General features: G+C 45.5%; 2 protein-coding genes across 6 annotated transcripts in view; one reads left to right on the top strand and one right to left on the bottom strand.

The window, feature by feature from the left end:
* Positions 1-432: 432 nt before the first annotated feature.
* Positions 433-5,232, bottom strand: NXT2 (nuclear transport factor 2 like export factor 2). Its single transcript, XM_083159371.1, has 4 exons — positions 5,113-5,232; positions 4,549-4,635; positions 1,669-1,813; positions 433-922 (listed from the first exon to the last, which is right to left on the bottom strand). The coding sequence occupies exons 1-4, from the start codon at positions 5,122-5,124 to the stop codon at positions 744-746; spliced, it is 423 nt and encodes a 140-aa protein (XP_083015497.1). The 5' UTR covers positions 5,125-5,232; the 3' UTR covers positions 433-743.
* Positions 5,233-5,296: 64 nt separating this feature from the next.
* GUCY2F (guanylate cyclase 2F, retinal) overlaps positions 5,297-20,160 on the top strand; it is a 113,453-nt gene continuing 98,589 nt past the window's right edge. For 4 of the 5 annotated variants that reach the window (XM_083159366.1, XM_083159368.1, XM_083159370.1 and 1 more), the window contains exon 1: positions 9,306-9,464. The gene's annotated coding sequence lies outside the window, so the exon portion shown is untranslated. Of the gene's footprint in view, positions 5,403-9,305; positions 9,465-20,160 lie in introns of those variants that run through there. The other variant, XM_083159367.1, reaches the window with a different exon arrangement.

Raw genomic sequence — 20,160 nt, 5'->3', positions numbered from 1 at the left:
CATAAAGGTCGACATGAGGGAGGTCGACTGGTCATAAGGTCGACATGGGCTTTTCACTGTTTTTTGATCCGAATGTCGACACAGTCGACATGGACACAGTTGGCAATGAGAATCGGACCCTCGCATCGCTCGCAATGCTTCGGGCACACTATTTTATTCTCCCACCACGCCCTAGTGGATGGTAGGGCATGAAATACCGCCTGTCGGCACATGTCGGCTCAAAAAACAGTGAAAAACCCATGTCGACCTTATGACCTGTCGACCTTCCTCATGTCGACCTTTATGCAAATTCGACCTTAAGTCATGTCGACCTTGGCCCATGTCAACCTTAAGTCAGGTCGACCTTCCTGCCAGTCGACCTAGTGGGGTCGACCTAAGTTCATTCTAATAGATGACCGCTTCCCTATAATAATGGGCTACATCATGTTGTAATTAGCTGAAACATCTTTATGACTGGAGTATTATCAATAACAAAACAAGTCCTTTAGAAGATAAAAAACAGCCTTGATTAAACGTATGTACAAACAAATAAACACTGTGTACTTATTCAAAATGATAAAAACAAGCAAAATGGTAAAAAAGGTCAATTTTTTTTTTTTTACTTTGGATCATTAAGAAAATGTATCTCCATCCCATGTGAGTCCTTGATGTCGCACCATGCCATTCAGAGGAAAATGTCCTGTACAAAGGAATACGATAAAGGCAGATTTCCTAGAGGTTCCGTGGGCTATTCCTGCTCTGCATTATGCTGCCCAGTCCTGGAAACGGAAGGTGTCACTTGCAATCTTCCACACACTGTTGGATGAGGTGGTGTGTAGAGTCAATAAGAAATCCTGGTTGAAGTAATGAAGCTTATTTCCATCGAACTTTACTGAGCCATGAGTAACTACCAACACAGTCTTCTGGCCTTGGGTAGCTAGTTCTTTAGGATAAATAAAGAGCATAGTATTAATGAATATGAACCGATACTCAATTACCCACATTTAAGCCACTGCATGCGCTGGCTTATCTGGCACCTCCGGAAGGTAAAGCAAAATCGGACCCCCCCCCCCCTCCCTCCCTTAAAAAAAGGGGGTCATGGTCTTGCACCAGAGAAGATTAGCTTTATGCCACAAGTTGATGACAGTCACTGAGGCGTAATACAAATATATATATATATATTTTCATTATTATGGTTATTTTATGATTACTTTGGTGTTTTTTTAAGCTGTTGAACCTATAACTGTATATAAAAATTTTATACAGCTAACAAGCTTGTACTGCATTAGAAACTATTGTAATTGTGTTGGCTTTAGAAGATGAAATAAGTTGGTAAAGAATCAAGATTAAAATTGTAGAGTAAATTTAGCACAGTACTAGCTTGAGGTCTGGTTCTACTTACCAACATTGTGACTGTCCATTAGCCAAGTACATTGCATGTTTGCAAGACTTTTATGCCTTTGCCATTTCTCTAATAAATACACTTACCATGGATTATGGCTCCATCTAATGGTCAAATTAATTTGTAACACAATGGTGCTCTGTATTTTGTTTAAATATTGCTCAGAATGAGGACAAACTCAATAAGTACAGTATAGTATGGAAAGGTTATAGGATAAGCATGCTAATTCTTCTGTAGTTCTAATGCAGGACCTGGCTAGGTAAGGAATACGATGTGACAGCTCTTACCATGAACAGGCTGGCAATCAATCATATTGACTTGAAATTCACAGGATGGCAACATTTCAAAGAACTTAACGAGCGCTTCTTGCCCCGATACAGGATTGCCATTCCACACCAATGTAGCCGTGTCCATGTACAACTTAGTCAGTTGCTGTAAGCAGAAGAGTAATGTATGGTTTTTTTTTTCTTAGAAAAGAAAGCACTTTAACATGTGTTTGCATAACAGCAGACTGAACTGAATAATACACATATAATAACTGGAGAGTCTATGCCAGTGATGGCCAACCTTGACACTCCAGCTGTTGTTGAACATCCCAGCATGCCCTGCATCAGTTTTAGCAATGCCAAATAGTAAAACTGTAGCAGGGCATGCTAGGATGTGTAGTTCAAGAACAGCTGGAGTGTCAGTTAGCCATCTATGCTGTAGTTGCCATTGGACTGTTTCATACTGCTCAATAGGGGAACAGAGATACAGATAGAGTCATCCTCAATTAGCCCTTTAATAGGATAAGTGAGCCAGAGCTGTCGGATTTACTCCCCTACTGCAGTGGTTCCCAAACTTTTTTTGAATCACGGTACCCTAGAGTATCAGAATATTTGTTAGGTCACCCCTAGGCCAAAAGTTTTTTTTTACCAAGAACTAAAAAAAAAAAATGAAATTAAATAAGTTTAAATGTCATCCTTAGGTCCAGTTATGTGGTGAGGAACATGATTCATTTCTGTTTATCTACATATTTTATATTTGGAAGCCACAAGCACTGATTTTGCCTATTACATTGACCATAAACAATTTGAATGGTTTCTGGACCAACAATCTGATGCACCCCTGCAAGTGCTCCGAGGCACCCCAGGGAGCCACTGCCCTACTGTATTGTTCTGTATATTATATTGCATCTGAGAACAGTACAAGCCTTGGTGAGCTCTGGCTCACCAAAAAGGCTAGTTGAAGGCGGCTCCATCTGTAGATGGTAATTGCATTACAGTCACATGCAGCCTTTCTTCCTGCTCAGTGTTTTTGTTTATTTAACAGCACACGTACCACAGTGTGGGGAAATAGAAAAACCAAGCAGGAGTGTAGGGACTAAGGGGGGTATTCAATGTGAGGGTAACGGCAGTCAGCTCGACCGAGAACATGCAGGCGGGATTTAATGTCCCGCCTGCCAGGGAGCGAGAAGGGGGCGTGGCTACGAGTTGCGGCCGGGAAGAGGCGAGCTGCAGCCGGCAGCTCGTCACTTCCCGGCAGAACGAGCCTGACAGCTAGTGATGTCGGGCTCGTTCTGCCGCGATACCCTGCTCAATGCTGTCGGGGAAGACAGCATTGAATAGGGCCCGACGGGAGATGCTCGCCGTTGATTGAATATCCCCCTAAAGCTGGCTCTAATCCATGAGATCAAGCAGCATCAGAATCCTAAAGGTACTGCTTTAAAGTGCATTTCATTTTGCATGCTAATATATAGCGCCGCTCATCCAGCGCCGGGGCCCACCAGAATGCCCCCGCTGGCGAGCGGACGCTACATCTGACTGGGACGCAAGAGCGTCCCACATGCACGTGCGTCCCAGTTTCCCGTCGGCAGGGGAACCCTGCCCGTCTCTGCTTCCGGAAGACGGGCAGGGTTAGAGGGGGGCGGGGAGGTGGGGGAACGGACGCTACATCTGACTGGGACGCAAGAGCGTCCCACATGCACGTGCGTCCCAGTTTCCCGTCGGCAGGGGTCGGGAACCCTGCCCGTCTCTGCTTCCGGAAGATGGGCAGGGTTAGAGGGGGGCGGGGAGGTGGGGGAACGTGGCGAGGACCAGCAGCAAGAGGAGCTCAGTTGCAAGCGGACTCGCATGTGTGTCCCCTTACGAAGTCTGGTGCGTGGCGAATCCACCACCAGCCCCTGCAATGATGACAGACGCTCCATCTGTATGCAGATGAGTATTACCAGGTACTGCAACCCGGGTTGCCCTTACAGTATCTCATTTTATATGGACCGCTGCACTTTGGAGACGACCATTATTCGATTAGACAGACAGTTTGCATTATCAGCACTGTATTACCAATATACTACATTGTATTCTATACACAATTCTTACATTACCAATGTAATTGGATACAGAATTTAACAAGACTTCTATTAGTTATGCTATTTGTGTCACAATGTGTATTTGGACTATAGTGTTTAATATTGATATTTGGTACTAGGACTCAATATAAAAGTTGTGTGTCCATATTTCATATATTATAATGCTTAACTTAAGTTGCTGTATGATAGATATCTATATATCGGACTGTTAATACACAGGCATACACACAGGGTTATTTCAGCCCCATTTCTAAGCGATATGACTAGATCACTTAGAAATGGAGCACAGACTCTGTGTATAGTCCCAGGCATGCATCGCCATCGACTAAATAGATTTTGACAGCATGTAGTCAATCTAGTCATCGCCCATCTTCTCTCTATTGAGAACACAGGCAGCGATCTGTGCTTAACTGGATTACACAGCACAAAGCTCCAGTCGCCCTGTGTGTACGGGGCTTTACACTGATGACTATGTGCCAGAAGGCATGTTGGAACTAGAGATGGCCATCGATGCCTTTGCCATCGATAGTGGATGCAATGGATGACCATCAATATTTTTACAAATGTAATGGTTATCCATTTTCTTTGATTGATTGGCCTGTGGGGCTTCATGTGTGTCAGAGGCGGACCTATGCTCCGTGTCCCGGCCCCTTGGGGAAAAAAAGCAAAACAAAACCATTTGTTTATGTTTGACACTGATGGTGGGAAACCATCTGGTTTTCTGCCCCAGTTGGAACTATGGCCAAGAACAGTTAACAAGGCTGTCGTGCCTTCATACAGCAATAACAGTAGCACAATATACAAACACAGAACAGCTTACCATCCTCCTTTTGTCAATGGTTTCATAATAGAGGGTAACAAATTCTTCTGCCGCCCTGCACGCCAGATCCACATCCGACCGAAAGTCCTGGCAGACAATGACATAGACACTATTATAGCATACCCAGAGACAGAAAAGGTTACACAGGGGGAAGACACAGCAGTGGGATATGCAACTGCAAGGTTACATTATTTTAAATCAGCAAGGACACACACTAGGGTTACCACCTCATCCCTTTAATTCTGGACACATATTGATTACACAGGTTCTGTGGCGGATTAAAACCAGGTGAAATTGTGTCTTCAAGTCAGCCAGCCACAGAACCTGTGTAATTAATACGTGTCCAGAATTAAGAGGATATGAGAACGCCGTATATACAATGTGCATTGCTGCTAACGGGTGATGGTTGGGAGGTTATGCATGCTGCACCCTCTGATTCGGGGTCAGATACACGTGTGATAGCATTAATGAGGGGAAGGGGCATATTTCGGGGCCCCTGCGGAGACCTCAAACCTAAAAGAACAGCCCGATATATGATTACAGAAGATTAAAGCTTACACTCACCGAAACAGCCATGACACCAAGAGGTTGCACGCAGCACTTCCGTCGCCAAGCTTACGCCGGGCCTGCGCCCCGCCTCTTCCTGTGTCACGGGGAATAATTCTCGCAGAAAATGAGCACATACCAATTTGATTCCGCATGGCTGCTAATTGCACGATGACCACTAGGTGGCGCTGCTGCACTCTGTGCGATGAGCTGCAGTGGTCATAGCCCGAAGTTTGTCGCACATTAAAGCTCCCATCTACGATAAATTGGGACAAATCTCTATTGAAGATGATTTCCCCCAAAAAATGGTAATGTATTGAGTTCCCCATTGGCACACTGAGTCAGTGGTTCAATTCATACCTCCCAACATGACACTCTCCAGGACGGACAGAATTCTCTGCTCTTGGACATCCTTCTTATACCCCTTTCACACCAGAAAATGCAGGGACCACCTGGGAATATGGCCCAGGGATCATGCTGGGGCATTCCCGGGTTTGACCCCTTTCACACCAGAAAAGTCCTTGCATTTTCTGGTGTGGGAAGGAGGTGGTAGGCAGGAGGTGAAAAGTACTCACCCCGGGTTGCTGGTCCTCGGTGCAGGTCGGGAATCCACACAAGCGGTCGGCGCGGATGACAGGTCATACGGCAGCCGCAGATGATACTCCGCCTATCCTGTCATCTGCACCCGCCCCCTGTGTGGATCCCCGCCCTAATAGCACGCACCGAAGAGTACTCCTACCCCTTCCACACCAGCCAGGACAGGTTGAACTCGGGAACAATCCTGCTCCATAGCAGGGCGGAAATTCTGGAAAATTTCCCGGGGTTTTGGCCCGGGAACCTTACACACCAGCGCTAGTGACTAGCGCTGGTGTGTAAGGTTCCCGGGCCAAAATCCCGGGAAAATTTTCCAGGATTTCAGCCCTGCTATGGAGCAGGATTGTTCCCAAGTTCAACCTGTCCTGGCTGGTGTGGAAGGGGTAGGAGTACTCTTCGGTGCGTGGGCAGGTCTATGTGATGTCATGACATAGTTGCGCAATGCTCCTCTGGAATGTTTTGGACAGCCAAGACATCTGTATGGGGCCCCTTGGGACCTGCTGGGCCCTAGACAGCCACCTAGATTTAATTATGGAAATTCAGCCTCTGTTTAGGTTACGCATGTGCAGTTTCGCAGGGCAGCACTGAGCACTAACAGCACCTGGCTCAGAGTATATGGCGCTTAGCCATGCAGTCATACAGTCACAGACAACACAGGTGGCATTTCAAATGCAGTGCCAGCCACAAGCCAATCAGAGATTGCAGACCAGCAGCCAATGCAGTATGCAACCTTAGCAGCAGAGCTACAATCAGAACAGTTGGGAGGTATTCACATCCAGGCAATGACGGCATGCATTTTAAATGCATCGGTTAACAATACATTGTGCCATTATCCACTGCATAGGGCAACGGTTATGGCAACTCCTACTTACTACTCACTGTATTGTCTGACACTGATATTTCTGTATTAAATTGTGGTCACCGTGATATTTTCTGTAGTATATGGCAGTCACTGGGACATTACACAGCGGTCACTACTCTGTGTTTGATGAGGTAGTGTAGTAAAGGCACTGGCAGTGACACTTCATTTATAAGGGGTCAAACCAATTATATGCAACAAACTCGCACCTGCATGAATTCGCACAAGAGTGCTCACTGCCCCATAAGACTCTGAGCAATTGTGTGCAAAGGCTGGGTTCCATTTCCAGCATTAAAACACCACGCCAGTGGTACATCGCTTTCTTCCCGCCTAATTTGATCGACCCCTAAGTCTTGAGACAGTGGCATCTGAATTGAAAAGAAACCCTAGAATAAATGAGGTGTGGTAAAATAGGTCAACAATGAAAAGGCAGACAGTGTCTAAATGGTCGACATGCACAACATCAATATGGGAAAAGGGTGGAAAAAAGCAAATTGTTGAAATGAAATGGCCAACACATAAAAAAATTTTTGGTGTCATTTTGTAGGTTTCAACATATGAAACCCCCAATTATTGTACCATGGGCTTAATTCACACCTGATCGCTGCTGTGCGAATTTTCACACCAATTATCGTTGAACTGCGCATGTGAATGGGCCTCAATGTGTGCAAAGCTAGCTAGCAAATGAATCCTGCTACTTTTTCCTTCGCTATTCGTTTGCAAGGTGATTGGTAGGAAGTAGGCGTCTGGGGTGGTAACCAGCCTAATGCTGAGAGTGTGAAGAAAAACGCAGGCGTGCCCGTGGGAGTGTCAGGGAAAACGCAGGCGTGCCCGTGGGAGTGTCAGGGAAAACACTGGCATGCCCGTGGCAGTGTCAGGGAAAACACTGGCATGCCCAAGCGTTTTAGAGGAGGGTGTGTGACGTCAGCTGTAGGCTGACGTCACACACCCACCTGTATTATTAGATATGCCTGTATTTGTTGCAGCCACCTAGTAAGTCCAGGTCTATGCTGCACTTACGGTGAGTGGTGACCAGTGTAAAAATCATTCGATGGCGAGAGGCTTACGACAGGATATGGACATTTTTGCTCAGCTGCAAATTGTTTGCTAGCCGTACATCTAATCGCACAGCGTTCACATTTGTTTGCAAGGCCGTATTTCACTATATTGGGGCGGCATCCACCTATTTGCTAACTGTTGCACATTCGCATAGCCGCAGTCAGGTCTGAATTAGGCCCCATATTCATCTGCATGCTTTGCTTCACTCACTATGCTTCAGGCAAGGTGCCTTTCTCCAATATGGCTGCACTTGGCAGAGGTTACTGTTCCCAATCATAGTCCAATGTGGATGGTCAAGTAAAAAAAAAAGTTGAAATAGCACAAAAAATTCCAAAGAAACTCATGTTGACCATATGTTGTGTCGATCGTTGTCATGTCAACAATTTGAACCAGTCGATCTCTTAACCATGTCAACAATATGCAAGTCTATCATATGGTGTTGACCTTTGTGCTGGAATTAGAATAAATGCAGCAGGGACTGTCACCTTAATGAATTGACCTGGAAAAATGGGTTTTGCCATCACTCTGCACATTTCTGTAATTACAGTGTTGATGTCAAAATGTATTGAATGGTCTTTCTTTAATAAAATTGTAATGTTTGGAATCTCAGCTTAAAGCATTCTTCTATAAGTCAGCATTATTACAGGAAATCCCATTAGCACGGACTTGGTATCCTTCTATAAATTCCAATATTGAAAGTCTTACTTGCCAACTTAAAGGCTGCTTAAAGGGAGTGCCATACAATTTACGAGAGCCTCCCAGCAGTCTAGGGCACAGTAGGTCCCAAAGGGTCTCACAGAAAATCTGACCCAACCAAAATCTGACCCAACCATGACCCATTACAAAAGACTGATTTCATTTTAGAGACTCAGTAACAAGTCTCAGACCAGTATTAATATAAGTAATACTTGCATTGAGCTCCATTACTTTTCCTCTACAAATGTTCCCAGAGGAGCAATGTGTCCCTCACTCCCAGAGTTTAACTGTTTGCAGTTGATAGAAGGGCCCACTGCCAGCATCAGCACAGCTGGAAAGGCCACTGCCAGCACCATGGGCACATTGGTCTTCTGGAAATATGGAACATTCTTTCCCTGCTGAGCGATCCAAGGACCAAACAGTATTGAGGTTACTAAATGGTGAGAAAATAGCAAAGACACAATGGGCCAAGTAGGTTCTTATCTGCCGTTAAAGTGTATGATTTGATCATCGATGTTGATTTACAAGTAGGCTATGTACAGCGGTACATAGCAGTGCCCGCACTCACCATTGAGGATCAACCACTGATGTTTTACCATCAGTGGCCTCCTGTTGATGGTGAAACCATTCACCATAAATCTCAGACCATCGATAGTTGCTACGCATAGGTGTCAAGTTGTCACCCTGACTGTAAACTCCCTAATAAATCAACCATGGTAGATTGGAAGAGTGCTCCTTGCAATATATAATATATACATTTTTCTATGTAGGGAACAACATAATACAAATATTGTAAATGTTATTCCCACGCAGGTCATATATAGGTCGCTAGTTAATGCTGATAGGGACAGATTAGTTTAAAGGATTTAAGGCGTCATTGAAATGTAAGTCTTAATCCGTGCTTTTGGTCAACATGCTGAACAGCGATTTGAAAGGTTTATGACACGTCTCAATTATGTTGAGCAAGTGACATTACTTTGCTGTGAACGTATGAGAGCCCCAGGACAGCTAGCAGAATATGTAACGGACATTATTATACCACCTCCCTGCACGCATTGATGCTGAGCGGGATACAATGGATGCTTGGCCCTGCAAATAGACAGTAATGGTTACATTACACACTCTGAGACTGGGAAGTAATAAGCATTTTGACCGGACAACAGTAAGTACTTTTGCATTAATAGTTATTTCAGAAATTGTTTTTCATTGATCCCTGCCCATGTCTTCATATAAAACTATAACTAACATGTTATGACTTAATGGAATGTAAAAGCTACTGGAAACAACAGGAAGCTTCCACTGTTTAATTATTAAAGCAATTAGGAGTGTTTGTGTCACTGGTGGGAACATTCATTGTATGATGAGACACTGAGCTAGCATTTTTTGCTGCACTGTAAAAAACAAGTGATTTCCTTGATCAAGAATAGTGAATGCGCTGCATGTATATTGGCTTATTGGTGGAATATGCTCTGTATTATGGAAAGTATAAGACAACCTTGGGTTATGTAGCAGTGGTTAGCATCGTTACCTACAGCTTTTGTTCCATTACTGCGAGTCATTGGCATAGTCTCCAGAGGTTCAAATATGTTTGTCCCGAAGGTTTTTGGTTTCCACACACACAGTCCAAAACGGGATAGGGTCATAAGGTCGACTCAGTTAAGGTCAACATACATTGGGTTGACCACTGAAGGTTGACACCTGAAATAGGTCGACATGGCTTTGGTCAACAGGGTTGGAAGATCGACACAAGCATTAGGTCGACAATCAAAAGGTTGACAGTTAAAAGGTGGACATGCCTTTTTGACAGGCAGTATTTCATGCCCTACCATCCACTACGGCAGGGTACCAGAATATAATAGTATGCCCAAAGCATGATAAGATAGGGGACGCGGTACATTTACACAATGTACGTGTTGACTATGTTGACATTATGTCCAAAAATTTTAGAAAAACTCATGCTGCCCTCTAATGCTTGTGTCGAACTTCCAACCCTGTCAACCTTAGTCATGTCGACCTATTTTAGGTGTTGACCTAAGCTTGATCTTCAGTAGTGGACCAAATGTATGTTGACCTTAATAGAGTCAATCCTATGACATATACCAATCCAAAACCACACTGGTTACTTACAAATGATCCATGGTGAGGATATACTGTAAGACTAAAGCACACTGATGTATGGTATATGATATATATATATATGTATTTAGATATTTAGATTGTATGTTTTGTACTTAACATGTCAGATGAAGACATGCTAATGCCGGTAGGTATTGATCAGTATTATACGTTAGCTCCGAAGCAGTTATTGCAATAAGCGACAGTAAACACAGGCTCAATCACAGCAATATCGTTAAAAGAAAAATATCATTATGCAGACAAAGGGGGATATTCAATGACGGGTCACGACTGTCTGGACGTCCTGACAGCCAGGCCCTGTCCCATTCTGAGCCTGCTCGACTGATAATCGACAGGTGGGATTCAATGTTCCGCCTGCCGAGCACCAAAAAGGGGGCGTGGCCGCAAAAAAAATGGGCATGAGCTCGACAATCCAAGGCCGTTCTCGGCAAAACGAGCTCGACTGCTTTTAAAGTCGGCCTCGTTTTGCCAATATGCCTCTTCAATGCTGTCGGGAAAGACAGCATTGAATAGGCACCCGTCGCTATTTCCCCGTCAGAAATAGCGGCGAGGGATTGAATACCCCTAATATATCCTTTTGCGTATTTCCTTGTAAAAAAATTCAGAAATGCTTTCAATCCGGAGAATTTAAATGGCTATTATGACTAAAATATGGAATGTATTACATTGATATAACATAGCAACAGAAACAACACTTTCTAAGGAAATAGACATCACTGGGTTTAGTATATTTACAAAAAGAAGACCCCAAACAAAAAAGGTTGATCTTCATACACAATCTTGTCTCCTGTTGCACGGTCCACAACGACACTGTAGGTTCTTTGTTACAGATTTTATTGCTAAACGTGTTCTATTCTTGTCATAATTCTTCATGGTCCATTTGGGTTTAAATACTGTAATACATTAAGCCTTCAGCATGAAATGGCAACTTTGGTTTGTCAGACCTGCTCTAACTAAACATGATTACTCCTGTGTCCCCTTTAAATTCAGGCATAGACTGTTGTAGGTTTTGTAAAACATGAATGTAGGTTTAGTTGTGCACTGTGCCGTGAGCTCTGAAAGCATTCCTCTGTCACCACATCATTTTGCTGAGAGTGGAGAATGTGACAGCATTTCTGTTTTTGAAAATACACTATAGGGTCCCGGTGATGTCTACGCATCCACATAAGTAAGAAACAAGAATCCTCAATATCGCCCACAACAGGAATATTATAAAATAAATAACAATTAGGTACTTGTTTCCTAGCACGGCCACACCGATCAGAATCGCGGTCATCGGGGGTAAAATCGGGGCCATCGCGGGCATCGCGGCCGCTAAAAAAATCGGGTGCGATGGCCAGACGCGATGCCCGCGATTTCCCCATAGAGAACAATGTTAAATGCCTCAATTTACCCGCGATGACCACGATTTGCCATAGGAAACAATGTGAAATGGCTCAATTTAGCCAAATTATCATAGGGAACAATGGTAAATGGGCCAAAAACACCCCTGAACATTGAAATGTCCCCCCAAAAGTTATTGACGCCACCCCGCCATCAACGTGAACCCGAAGCGTGGCGAGCGTAGCGAGCCCGCGAGGGGCGGCGGTACGCGTCCTCCGACCTTTTCATGCCCTACTATCCACTAGGGCGTGGAGTGAGAATAGAATAGTGTGGCGAGCGCAGCGAGCCACCGAGCCCGAAGCGTGGCGAGCGCAGTGAGCCCCGCGAGGGGACGCGGATACCTTCACAGTTATACGCGTCCCCTCGCGGGCTTCCCAGGTGTCCATGGCGACGCGGACACCTGGGAAGCCAGCGAAGGGACGCGTTTACCTGTGAAGGTATTCGCGTCCCCTCGCGGGGCGCGCTGCGCTCGCCACGCTTCGGGCTCGGTGGCTCGCTGCGCTCGCCACACTATTCTATTCTCACTCCACGCCCTAGTGGATAGTAGGGCATGAAAAGGTCGGAGGACGCGTACCGCCGCCCCTCGCGGGCTCGCTGCGCTCGCCACGCTTCGGGTTCACGTTGATGGCGGGGTGGCGTCAACTACTTTTGGGGGGACATTTCAATGTTCAGGGGTGTTTTTGGCCCATTTACTATTGTTCCTATGCTGATTTGGGTAAATTGATCCATTTAACATTGTTTCCTATGGGAAATCGTGGTCATCGCGGGTAAATTGAGGCATTTAACATTGTTCCCTATGGGGAAATCGGGGGCATCGCGTCTGGACCATTTAAGCATTTTTAGGTGCACACGACGCGACCGACCCGATTTTTCACTGTTTTCAATGCATTTCAATGGAAAAATCGGGGGCATCGCGTCGGTCGCGTCGCTGGCCACTCAAATTACCCCCGATGCCCAAGATTTGTGGCCGTGCTAGGAAACAAGTACCAACAATTATCATGGATGTTATTGGCAAGAATGATTTATCCTCAGCTAAGGCCACAATACCTGCTCCTCACTGACCACAATACCTGCTCCTCACTGACCACAATACCTGCTCTTCACTGACCACATTTCCTGCTCCTCACTGACCACATTACCTGCTCCTCACTGACCACAATACCTGCTCCTCACTGACCACAATACCTGCTCTTCACTGACCACATTACCTGCTCCTCACTGACCACATTACCTGCTCCTCACTGACCACAATACATGCTCCTCACTGACCACAATACCTGCTCCTTACTGACCACATTACCTGCTCCTTACTGACCACATTACCTGCTCCTTACTGACCACATTACCTGCTCCTCACTGACCACAATACCTGCTCCTTATTGACCACAATACCTGCTCCTTACTGACCACATTACCTGCTCCTCACTGACCACAATACCTGCTCCTCACTGTCCACAATAGCATCATATGATTTTTACTAAAGGTGCACTTTTTACAGATCCCAGCAGCACAAATGAAATAATTAGCACCATTTGTGCCAGTCAGTGATGAATAAACATGTGCAACTATCAGTAGATCTATACTCCTTTTACAAAAGAGCTTACCCCCAGCATGTCGGTATCATGGGGGTCCAGGCTGGTGGGTTAGGGCCCGCCTTTGCTGGGTTGCCCACCTGGCATAATGCCAGGGGGACGTCGGTCTATAAGGGAACAACTGCTGGGTCGCATACTGGTTGGATTCGAGTCCTGAAACCTGGGTGTGACCCGGCAGTTCTGGTATAAAAGTGGTATAACAAACCATTCACTTTTAGGCATACACTGATATATACCCTTGATCAGTAAATAAATGCCATCTGCATGCACACAGCATCTATAGTGCAGGGAGGAGAGGCACGGGATGCCAAGTTGATCCAGGTGTGCTGCCCCCAAATTGACCAAAACAGAGGATCTTGTGCTAGAGAACACCCGAGGCCATGTCCAATCCCCCTGGTTCTGCTCCCTTTTTGGTTCTTTGGTGCTGCAACTCCTGATTACAAGAACACAAGGGTTAGAATTATGCTATAGTGTAGCTTAGTTATACTGTATTCTTATGTACTGTATCTAGGGTTGCCACCTCTCCCGGATTTCCGGGATTCTCCCGTTTTTGATGGCAACCTTACTGGAGGCTTATCCGAATCCGGTTGTCTTAAAAAGCCTCCGGTCCAGCCCCTCACATAATCCCCGCTTGCCGCCGCTGCTGCGGAGCTACCCAGAGCAGACACGCCCGCGAGATGATGATGTCATCATCTCGCGGGTTTCTACAGGCCCGCCGCCCGCCCAGCGCTGTGCGCCCGGACCCCGGAGTAACCTGCCTGCATGATCATTTGGCTGCCTCCTGGTTCTTGGTCTCCTGCCTGCACACCAGCCCAGCCAGCCCAGCCAGCCAGCCTTAGGTAACAGTATTAGGTATATGTATTATGTAAACAGCCAGCCAGTATTTCTATATATGTATCTATCTATCTATCTATCTATCTATCTATCTATCTATCTATCTATCTATCTATCTATCTATCTATCTATCGGGAACAAGTGAGTGCTCGGGCGCCACTTGAGTACAATGTTTAATTCAGTCAATAATTATTCAATAAAAAAAATGTCTCTATAATGGAACTGTCTTGAAATGCAATAACCTTAAAAATATATAAGGTGTCAGCTCATCCCTAAAAAACAAACCTTGGTATAAGGCTGAAAGTACGTGCAAAAGCTGCCGATTCCCTGCAGAAGCCTATGGGCTTCTTACCGCAGCGCTGTTTGAGGGATCCGTCGCGGATCCCTCCCAGCATTCCCTGCGGCCGGCGCGTCACTGCGGCATGCACAGATGGACTCCCGGGTCATAGACCCGGAAGTCCAGTGCCGGCGCCGCATCGCAAGGGACAGCTCTTATCGCTCTTATCCCTTGCGTTAATAATCGCATATGTTAGAACATATGCCGTTATTAATAATGCGGTAGCCGGTGAAGGGGGGCGAACAGGGCTGCGGCTGTTACAACATCCCGCATATGGTAACTCATTGTCTTACTTGGAACTCCCATTACCTGGGGGTTGCCTGCAAATATGAATGTATGAATGAGGGACCGCAGCAGATATCTTTGATAGCTTTAATGGTCCCTCCATTTCCCACAGCAGCCACAGCCCTCTTGGGTTTGTAGAGGAGCTGGCCCCATGTAGCCAGGGCTGGATTAACCCCTTTGGTGGTAATCCCGAGAACTTTCCAGGCTATGCCTCAACACCCAGACTGGCAAGCGCAAAATTATTGGGATTGCTGCTGGTTAGTGCCGGGCAGCACCACTGAGCTGATGGCTGAACTCAGCTTCAGCGCTACCTGGCGCCCTATGCCCCATCCACGCCCCCCCCCCCCCGGCTAAGTGACAGTCTGCGTCCCTGCGGTGATTTCATGCTGGTTACTTGGGGGCAGAGAGGGCAGTGGGACACAGCATGGTGGGTCTGGGCACAGCATGGTGGTTTTTTTTAGGTAGCGCTCCTCCTAAAAAACTCGCCCAGTGGGGAGCACTACCTTAAAAAACAAACACCACTGAAGGGGTTAATATCTGTGGGGGCCTTGGACAACGAAATTGCGGTTTTTGGAGGCAGATGGTACCTGGGCAGCAGTGGGGATGAGAGCAGCGGGGATCCGGGCCGTGCCGCTGCAGGGTCCGTACCCTGTGGTGGATGGGTAGTCTGAGGCGGGGTCGCTGCGGCAGATGGGAACTATTAGCACTGCTAGTTCCCATCTGCGGCAGGGACCCTGCTGCTTACTTCCCATCCACCACAGGGATCCCGCGACTGGCTGCAGTGCCCAGCAGTTGAAGGGACCCCCTGCCCACCCCACGCTGCCCGACCCCGCTGCCTGCCACGCACCCGCCACTGCCGCAGCATTGCCGATGTGGCGGCCCCTGAAGTGTAAAGAAAAAAAACGAAATGGTACAGCGCTGTGCTTAATATAATTTATAAATTTATTAAAAATTAATTTGCAAAATTATAACATTGATATTAAAAAAATATTAGTATATTCAATGTGGCCAACATTGGGACAAACAAGACTAACAAACATAAATTGAAGAACAACTTTCCCTCAAAGCAGACCCCTTGTAGGTGTTAGTGGGGGTAATTAGTAGCAGCATGCGGTTAATGGCAGTTTTTGGAGGGTTAGAAATAGTTTAAAAAGTCATAGGTGTATTTCTTTCTTATTCAAGACCGGTAAATTATTGTATGGTAATCCTTATGCCAGTTCAAGTAAGATTAGTGCACAATTGTAAGTATACTTAAGTGGGCATCCGGACAAGCAGCAGGGAGCTTTGTTTGTAGTCTCCTACAGGGACCTCTCCGACCACCGATTTTTGATTGTTAGTGGTCCTATCTGAGACTGGTCCAGTCGTGCTGTCAACAGGTATCAGCTTCAATCCCAATCCTCTACGCGTTTCTCCGCCTTTAATCACCGTCAGCGGCTTCCTCCTGAGGAAGCCGCTGACGGTGATTAAAGGCGGAGAAACGCGTAGAGGATTGGGATTGAAGCTGATACCTGTTGACAGCACGACTGGACCAGTCTCAGATAGGACCACTAACAATCAAAAATCGGTGGTCGGAGAGGTCCCTGTAGGAGACTACAAACAAAGCTCCCTGCTGCTTGTCCGGATGCCCACTTAAGTATACTTACAATTGTGCACTAATCTTACTTGAACTGGCATAAGGATTACCATACAATAATTTACCGGTCTTGAATAAGAAAGAAATACACCTATGACTTTTTAAACTATTTCTAACCCTCCAAAAACTGCCATTAACCGCATGCTGCTACTAATTACCCCCACTAACACCTACAAGGGGTCTGCTTTGAGGGAAAGTTGTTCTTCAATTTATGTTTGTTAGTCTTGTTTGTCCCAATGTTGGCCACATTGAATATACTAATATTTTTTTAATATCAATGTTATAATTTTGCAAATGAATTTTTAATAAATTTATAAATTATATTAAGCACAGCGCTGTACCATTTCGTTTTTTTCCTTGCCTATAGTATTAGGGGTTCTGGTAAATCCCCCTAGGTATTAGCTGCAGTGCTTAATACCAATCAGCGCAAAGTATCAAACCTTGTTTCGGCCCCTGAAGTGTGACTGCCCCTGTCGCCCCGTGCTTAATCCGGCCCGGCGCTTAACTCTATCATCAACAAACCGTGAATGCTCAGAACGGCCTTGATCTTTAATAAAAGTGAAATGATTGTTTTTTTTTTTTTTAAACATGGCAAAGACTAATGAATATTCATGCTTATTGCTGAAAACAGTGGCAACAATCAATTCCAATTATCGGGTCTAAAACCCAATTAATAGTAAATATACCCCCTTGATGTAAGAGAGCTTTAATTTACAAAGTTTTGGCTACCCTGGCATCAGATCATTTGCTTCAAACTGTAAATGTTGGACTCTCAAATGCTTGTTCCTTATTACTTATTTTCGCTATTATCCAAAGTGACAGAGCGCAACTAAGATGAGAGCACACAATAGGATTAGGCATGATTAGAACTGACGGTTTATGATAGCCCAGCTTTAACAGCAAGAGGAATGAAAATAGACATAGCAGAAAGCATTCTGGGTAGCAGCCCTGTGTGCTCCCTCCTACATGAAAATAATTGCAAAACTTTGTCCTTGCAATTTCTGTTTTTCTCTGCTTGCATCAATGTCCAATTCAATATTATTAAGAGACAGCACGCACAGCCTTGAAGTGCACTCACTCTCTTTGATGCACCCATGAATCGTGTGACATCACTGGAACAATGTACTTTACAAGGATATGTGTCACATGGGATCAAGAGAAAAACATTGAAACCTAATAAAAGAACATACACTGGATATTTCCATTCTAAAATAAGCTTTTATATATAATGAAAGGTGATCTGGAGCACATGTTATTTAGCTATCAGAAAAAAGATGATGCAGTGTATATGATGAATGTATCATATTTTTTTATTCTTCTAATTGGTCCTCATTAAAAAAGGATATGTTAAGAGAAATAAGTATTTTTGTATACTGTGCAGTCTTTAAAGCTCCTTTATATTATTTTTTCTTGCACTAAACTTTAGCTGTGTAGACACTGGAATGGTGCGTAGTGCACACAGTCAATATGTCGGCATTAGTGGCGTAACTATAAATTTTGCTCCCCCCTGCCAAAAAGTTTGTGGCGCCTACATGTGATTTTATTCTTGATAATCCTGTGAAGACTAATAAACAAATATTGGAAGATATCTCATTTTTGCTTTATTGGATTTGGACTACATAGATTGTATTTGGACATTTATACTCTAACCCTGGGCGCCACACCACTATTGGGTAAAAATATTGTGTTCTGTCTATTCCCTAAACCTCAGGGAACTTAGTGGTAAGGCTGCCAAATATTGAAATTTAAACTTGAAAAATAGTGCATAGCGCGAGTTGGAATATTGGGGATATATATATATATATATATATATACACACACACATATAATACATAAATTATTTTTTTTGGAGGGAGGCAGAGAGACCAGCTGACTGCTGCTTCTCCTCCGTCCCAGCCCGCCCCAGCCCACTAATCCTGTATACAGTAGCCAATAGGCTCTGTATACAGTTCAACCAATCAGTGGGGATTCACATTGTGTCACGGCAGCACCGCCGCCGCGGCTGACTTGTCCTCATGTCAGCCTGTTCCTATCGCACCAGTAGGTCCTGGGCACAGACTGCACAGTGGAAAAATCATTCAAATGGATTTGCTGCTAATCACAGGCCTGCAATATTGTTGTAAGCTTTTTGCAGGCTTGCACAGGGCTGGGCGGCAATTATCTGACTGCAGAGCTCTGCAAAACAGCAGCCCAGATATCAGGTCTGTATAAGCCCCATAGATTTCTGTAAACTGGGCAGCAATGCTGGGCACATTAATCAGGTATTATACACTGTGCCTACATAATTAGTACTAGTCTGTTCTGCATGCTTTGAGTTTGGCTACATGTGAAGAAAGACTTGCACCATGCATGGCAAACATCAAGCTGCAGCCAAGCCATTCCATGTGACAGTTATTCCCAGTATGTGACAGGCAGGCACCCTGGATACATATACTGCCATTAGCAGCATAATACCCCTTTCACACCAGCCTAAATTCCTGGGTTGGGTCCGGGAACAACCCAGGACTAGCGCTGGTGTGAAAGGTTCCAGGGACAAATTCCCGGGTAAATTTGCCATCAATTCAACCCTGCTAGGTAGCAGGGTTGCTTCTGGGTCCTTCTCCGGACTACTGGATGGTGTGAAAGGTGCAGGGACATGTCCCTGCTTCCCGTGTGGCCTCTGTTAATGCTGATTTGCTAGCAGGGCAACTTCCTGTTGTGGTGGACTCTCACAGACATGCCCAGAGGCAGCATACAGCGTGCAGGGAGACAGTGTGCATGTTCTGTGGCACCACAGACCCCAGAAGTACGTTTTGACCCCCTGAAAGCCAGAAATGTCTGCATTGGCAATCACACAGCATACAGGAAGACACTGTGCAAGCTCTGTGGTACAACAGACCCCAGCAGTGCTATTTCACCCCTGAAAGTCTGCAATGTCTGCAAAGGCCACCCTCTCTCCCTTTACCCCTCTCTCTAATTACCTCATATTTCTATGATATTCTCATAGAAATGCAGGGTCATCCTGTGTTCAGTGTGAAATGTGCCGACCCGGGTTGTCCCTGCTTCAAAAGCATGTGTGAATGGGTCCCAACATACAGGAACAGGGAATGTTCCTGTATGTCCCTGGAATATAATTCCCAGGTTGGTCTCTGCAATTCTGGTGTGAAAGGGTATAAATTTACAGCAGCGTTTGGGCAATCTACTGCTACTGCTATCGACCACAGTATGTGTCTTACACAATATTTATCCACAACCACACATATGGGGACAGCACAGTACAACATTGTAAACAAATGCAACAGCGACTTTAGCCAATCAGAGCTCTCCTTTCATTCCCAGCAGCATGACCCATAGGACAGAGCTGTTCGACCATTGGCTGTGCAAGATGAAGTGGGCTGACATTGCATACCCTCCAACTGTACCGATTTTGCTGGTACAGTACCGTTTTTTAACGATCTGTACCGGCAAAATACAAAGTGTACCGATGTACCAATTTTCTGCCGCCCCGGCCACGGGCGGTAAACTGTAGCACCCGTTCCCAGTGGTGCTTTGCGGGCCCCGGCCAGCGTGAGTCGCGCTGACATCACACGGCTCCGGCGCGTACCCTCCCGCACTCCTCTGTCGGCGCATGCTCTGCTGAGGCACCATGGAGCAGGAGGACCTCCCGCACTCCTCCGCG

Source organism: Crinia signifera, chromosome 9 (assembly GCF_055691185.1).
Source record: "Crinia signifera chromosome 9, ASM5569118v1, whole genome shotgun sequence".
In the NCBI taxonomy this organism is placed as follows: Eukaryota; Metazoa; Chordata; class Amphibia; order Anura; family Myobatrachidae; genus Crinia; species Crinia signifera.
Note: the sequence above shows the minus strand (reverse complement) of the source record. Positions and strands in the feature narration are given on the sequence as shown.

What these genes read in the sequence shown, in the direction of transcription:
- NXT2 (XM_083159371.1), bottom strand. An exon ending in CCATTGACAAAAGGAGGATG is followed by an intron (nt 1,814 to 4,548) that starts GTAAGCTGTTCT and finishes TTCTGCTTACAG; the next exon opens with CAACTGACTAAGTTGTACAT. An exon ending in TGATTGCCAGCCTGTTCATG is followed by an intron (nt 923 to 1,668) that starts GTAAGAGCTGTC and finishes TTTATCCTAAAG; the next exon opens with AACTAGCTACCCAAGGCCAG.